The following is a 5,000-nucleotide window of genomic DNA, read 5'->3' as shown; positions in this document are numbered from 1 at the left end:
AGGAGGAGGAGGGTGGAGGGAGGGAGGACGGGGAGGGAAGGGCGCCGACCTCCAGATGGGCTGAGGAGCGGGTGGGGGAGATGGTCCTGTTCGGGGTCCCCATCGTCACCCTGTTCGTGGAAGGGCAGGAGCGGCTGTGTCTGGCCCAGATCTCCACGTCCCTGCTGCAGGTGAGTGGGTGGGTGTGAGGGGTGGAGGGTGGGTGGGTGTTTAGTTGTGTGTGTGTGTGTGTGTGTGTGTGTGAGAGAGAGAGACTATGTTTAAGTGTGTGTGTGTGGGTACGTGTGAGAGAAAGTGTGCTTGTGTGTGTGTGTGTGTGTGTGTGTGTGTGTGTGTGCACACACTTTTTTTTTTTTATCACTTTCATGTTTTAATTCAACCATTTCCCTATTCAGTTAAACCTTTGCCATGTTTATAAAAAGAAAAATAAAGAAAAAAAGAAATATAGGCTGGACTCGACTGTACGCTGACAGTCTGTGTGGTAAAAGTGACGAGCCTGTGAATACACATGTTATTTCCAATCGGATTGATCAAGCTGTATTTATTGCATTGTATTGCATTGTATTGGAATGTATTGTATTGAACTCCACTGTGACAGACGTTTAACATTATTTACGTGTATGATCGTTTTCGTTTCTTTACCCCGTCATGCAGACACCCGTTCTCTGTTTTCGGGGGCGTACATGCTGGGTATGGGTTCCAGTTTCCATAACCCACCGTCTCCTCTACCAGGATTTCAGCTACAACGAAATCCACAACCGCCGCGTGGCCCTGGGAATCACGTGTCTGCAGTGCACCCCGGCGCAGCTGGAGGTGCTCAGAAGAGCCGGGGCTATGCCAGTCACCTCCCGCCGCTGTGGCCTCATCACCAGACGGGAGGCGGAGCGTCTCGTGCGCTCCTTCATCGCCGACGTGCCGCCCCCTCGCCTGCCCGACAACTTCTTCTTCAGGGTGAGGGGAGGACCTGGGTGATGGCGGGAGGTGGGGGACAGTGGGGGAGGGGGGTATTCGATCGGTTTTGACACCTGAGTTATTGTATGCGGCAAGCTTTTGTCGCCACAGAACCGCACATACATTTTTTTTGCACAGGGAATCGCAGCATACTTTTTTGTTTGTTTGTTTGTTTGTTTGCACAGCGAACCACAGCATACTTTTTTTTCTTCTTTTTTTTTGTGCACACAGAGCCACGTATACTGTCTGCACACAGAATCACGCATATTTCCCCCCACAGAACCACGAATACTTTTTGCACACAGTACCACAGAATCAAGGGCATACTTTGCGCACGCAAACCCACGCATACTTTTGCCACAGAACCTCTCATACTTTTTGCATACAGAATCACGCTTACGTTTTACACACAGAACCAAGAATACATTTTACACAGAGAATCTCGCATGCCTTCTGCACACATAACCACACATACTTTGCCACAGAACCACACATACTGTCTTTTGTCACAGAATTACGCATACGATTTGCACACAGAACATGCAAAATTTTTGCCACAGAATCACTCACGCTTATGATACTGAATTACGCATTCTTTTACTATTGAATTGCACACGCTTTCAGCACTGACATTTTTGACACGCAATAACGCATACTTTGACTCCGCATTACGTATGATTCTGACAAAAGAATTACGCATACTTTTGCAACGAGTAATACATGCGTCTATTGTTGAGTTATGTTGTTCATACACACATACAGACGCATGCACACATGCCATGTATACACACACACGCGCTCGCGCGCGTGTACGCGAAGGACGCACACGCGCAAGCACACATGCACACACAAACACACACATTACCACTCTCAGAAGATAGATATTCCGCTTGCATGCATTGCTGGGGAATTAATGTTTCTGTTCGTACTGTCATGTGTTGGTGATTTATGTTATTGTCTTACAAACTTATCTGCATGTATGTTCATATAAATATTGGATAGGTTCAAGCGAGTACCCGCTGCCACGGTTGCTGTTGCGGTTGCTACTGCTGTTACCACTACTAAAAGTGGAGTGATGGCCTAGAGGTAACGCGTCCGCCTAGGAAATGAGAGAATCTGAGCGCGCTGGTTCGAATCACGGCACAGCCCCCGAAATTTTCTCCCCCTCCACTAGACCTTGAGTGGTGGTCTGGACGCTAGTCATTCGGATGAGACGATAAACCGAGGTCCCGTGTGCAGCATGCACTTAGCGCACGTAAAAGAACCCACGGCAGCAAAAGGGTTGTTTCTGGCAAAATTCTGTAGAAAAATCCACTTCAATAGGAAAAACAAATAAAACTGCACGCAGGAAAAAATACAAAAAAATCGGTGGCGCTGTAGTATGGCGACGCGCTCTCCCTGGGGAGAGCAGCCCGAATTTCACACAGAGAAATCTGTTGTGATAAAAAGAAATACAAATACATACAAATACTACTACTACTACTGCTGCTGCTGTTGTTACTACTACTGATGCCACTGCTGCTGCTGCTGTTACTACTACTGTTGTCACTACTACTGCTGCTATTACTGCTGCTGCTGCTGTTGCTGCTACTACCATCACTACTACTATTACCACTGTACTGCTGGTATTACTATTTCTGCTGCTGCTGCTGCTGCTGCTGCTCCTCCTCCTCCTCCTACTACTACTACCACCACCACAATGCTGCTGCTGCATGTACGTGCCCTTCCTTACAGGTCCGTCACCAGTGTGGCTGGGGTAACGAGGGTGTGTTCGTGCCGGCACGTTACAACAGTTCTCGGGCCAAGTGCATCAAGTGCTCCCTGTGCGACATGTACTTCTCCCCGAACAAGTTCATCTTCCACTGCCACCCCACCCCCACCGCCACCTACCGGCACCCGGACGCCGCCAACTTCAACTCCTGGCGGCGCCATCTTGAACTGGTGCATGACGGGAAGGACGAGCGGTTGATGCACGCCTGGGAGGACGTCAAGGCCATGTTCAACGGCGGCTCCAGAAAGAGGGTCACCCTTTCCTCAGCTGCCTTCTCCGCCTCCGCCTCGCCCTCTTTCGCCTCGTCCAGTCGGTCAAGTTTGTCCTTCGATAGTTACCTGTACGGGAACAAGAACAACGATGAACCCGATCCTCGACCTCACCCGAACGGCGAGAACCGACATGGTTACGGACACAGCAACAGTACCAACAGTAACAAAAACAACGCGGAGATACAGAGCTGGAGAAAGTTACAGCTGGAGAAGAACCTGGGGGCGTCCTCCCAGCCGACGTTGCCGTTCTCTGGTGGTGCTCTGGGTCTGGTGCCTCCCGCGTCCTTCGGGGGCAACGCCCACCCCGCCTTCTTCGCCGCCATGGGTCTCCACGGGCAGGTGCCGCCCGTGTCGTACGGGGAGTTCCTCCGCTCCATGAGCCGACCCTACAACCTCACCAACGTGCCTCTGGCGGGCAGCGGTCTGATCCCCGAAATGTACCGCTCCTCTCCTGCGGCGCAGAACCTCGCTTCAGGGATGATCGGAGCGAGTTCCTACCCTCTGAGCTATCTGGGATACCCGCCTTACTTCCCTCCTGCATCCGTTTCGCAGATTAAGGGAGGGAACTCCAGCTATTTCTCTTCCCAGTTATCTAACTTCAGAGGACTTCCGTCAGGAAGAAAGCCTGAAAATGTCGTGGATAAAGAAGTCCACAGCAGTGAGAAGAGTGCCGCAGTTCCAGAAATTTCCAAATCGTCGGAGGACACTCAAGATGAAATCATCGTAGATGAAGAAGATAACAGAGAGAAAACAAACGACGAAATAACATCACAACAAACTCCAGAAAATAACAGCGACGGTGGGCGCAGAGCAGACTCACTGCAGCAGGAGGAAGATTGCAACAATTCTGCGAAAAAGGAAGAAATATCACCGGCCAATGATAAAGATGACAAAAAGTTTGACGAACGAGGCCAAAACGACGAAAAGATCCCTACAGAGAAAGAGAACAATGCTGGTGATGGTGGGAATGTGACGGAAACCTGAGAGATGTAAAGCAGGAAGGTTGTGTGGAGTCAGTCAGAGACACTCAAGCCCTGGGGTAAGACTGTTTCTTTTTATTATTTATTCTATTTGAGGAAAGACTACCTTTTGTTCTTTTTCATATGCGCTTTTTTTCTTTCCCCATCAGATATTTAGGCCAACATGCTAATGTAGTTATTTATAAGTGATAATCACGAATGCTCTAAGATGCCAAGAGAACAAAAAAAGTCATGGAAAGAAGCTTGGGTCGGGAGGGGATGGAGGAGGGAGGTGGGCGGTTTGGGGGTGACATTAGGAAATCTTTCTTTTTCTTGTCTTGTCTTTTTGTTTCCTTTCTTCGCTTGCCCATTCGTTTGACAGAAATTGTTTTCTTTGAATACTAATCCTGTTTATCATTTACTAACGATTGAGGATATGTACGTGCAAACCATTATACAAACCAGCTACAGTATTATTTACTGTATTATTTACTGAAGAGTAAACGATATATAGAGATACAGACTGTCAAGCAAAAAAAGATTAGACCTGTAACCACCAGGTATCGAATACCCGTAGACAGGTTGGTTTGTTTTTCGGATGCTTTGATGTTTTTCCTAGAACCGTTTATATTATCTTCACAACAATACGAGAGACTGTTTTCAAATGAAATAGCAAACATTTTTTTTTTTACCAACAAATCGTGGACGCAAAGTGTTGTATTGTAGATGTTATGCAACTGCCAAAATATGTTATAAGTTAACATTTCGTTGCACTGGTTTGGCGTGATGACTGGAAGTGTCATGGTGATTGATGTTCAAGAGATAATATAACATGTGCAAGGGGAAAAAATGCTAGACGCATTACGACGTACCATTTGAACATAACCCACTAGATCACTAGTACAGATAGATGATTTGTACAATAACAAAACCAGGAAATCCTTAAAATTTTCCGGGGATTTAGGTATCCAAAGTCGATGAGAACGCTTTTTAGAATGTGTAGGAGTTTTTCATGTTGGTTGCTTTACGCTAAGATTTAAGAGAAAC

At 47.5% G+C, this 5,000-nt stretch overlaps 1 protein-coding gene across 1 annotated transcript; it reads left to right on the top strand.

Moving 5' to 3' along the window:
- Window positions 1-38: 38 nt before the first annotated feature.
- LOC143282276 (uncharacterized) lies at window positions 39-4,000 on the top strand (the record flags this gene model as incomplete). The annotated part of the gene is made up of 3 exons (XM_076587875.1): window positions 39-170; window positions 733-951; window positions 2,686-4,000. Coding segments are annotated over 3 exons (1,644 nt in total), but the record flags the coding sequence as incomplete, so codon positions are not given.
- Between the last annotated feature and the right edge of the window lie 1,000 nt (window positions 4,001-5,000).

Source organism: Babylonia areolata, chromosome 5 (assembly GCF_041734735.1).
Source record: "Babylonia areolata isolate BAREFJ2019XMU chromosome 5, ASM4173473v1, whole genome shotgun sequence".
Lineage (NCBI taxonomy): Eukaryota > Metazoa > Mollusca > Gastropoda > Neogastropoda > Buccinidae > Babylonia > Babylonia areolata.
This window is presented reverse-complemented; position numbering and strand designations above follow the sequence as displayed.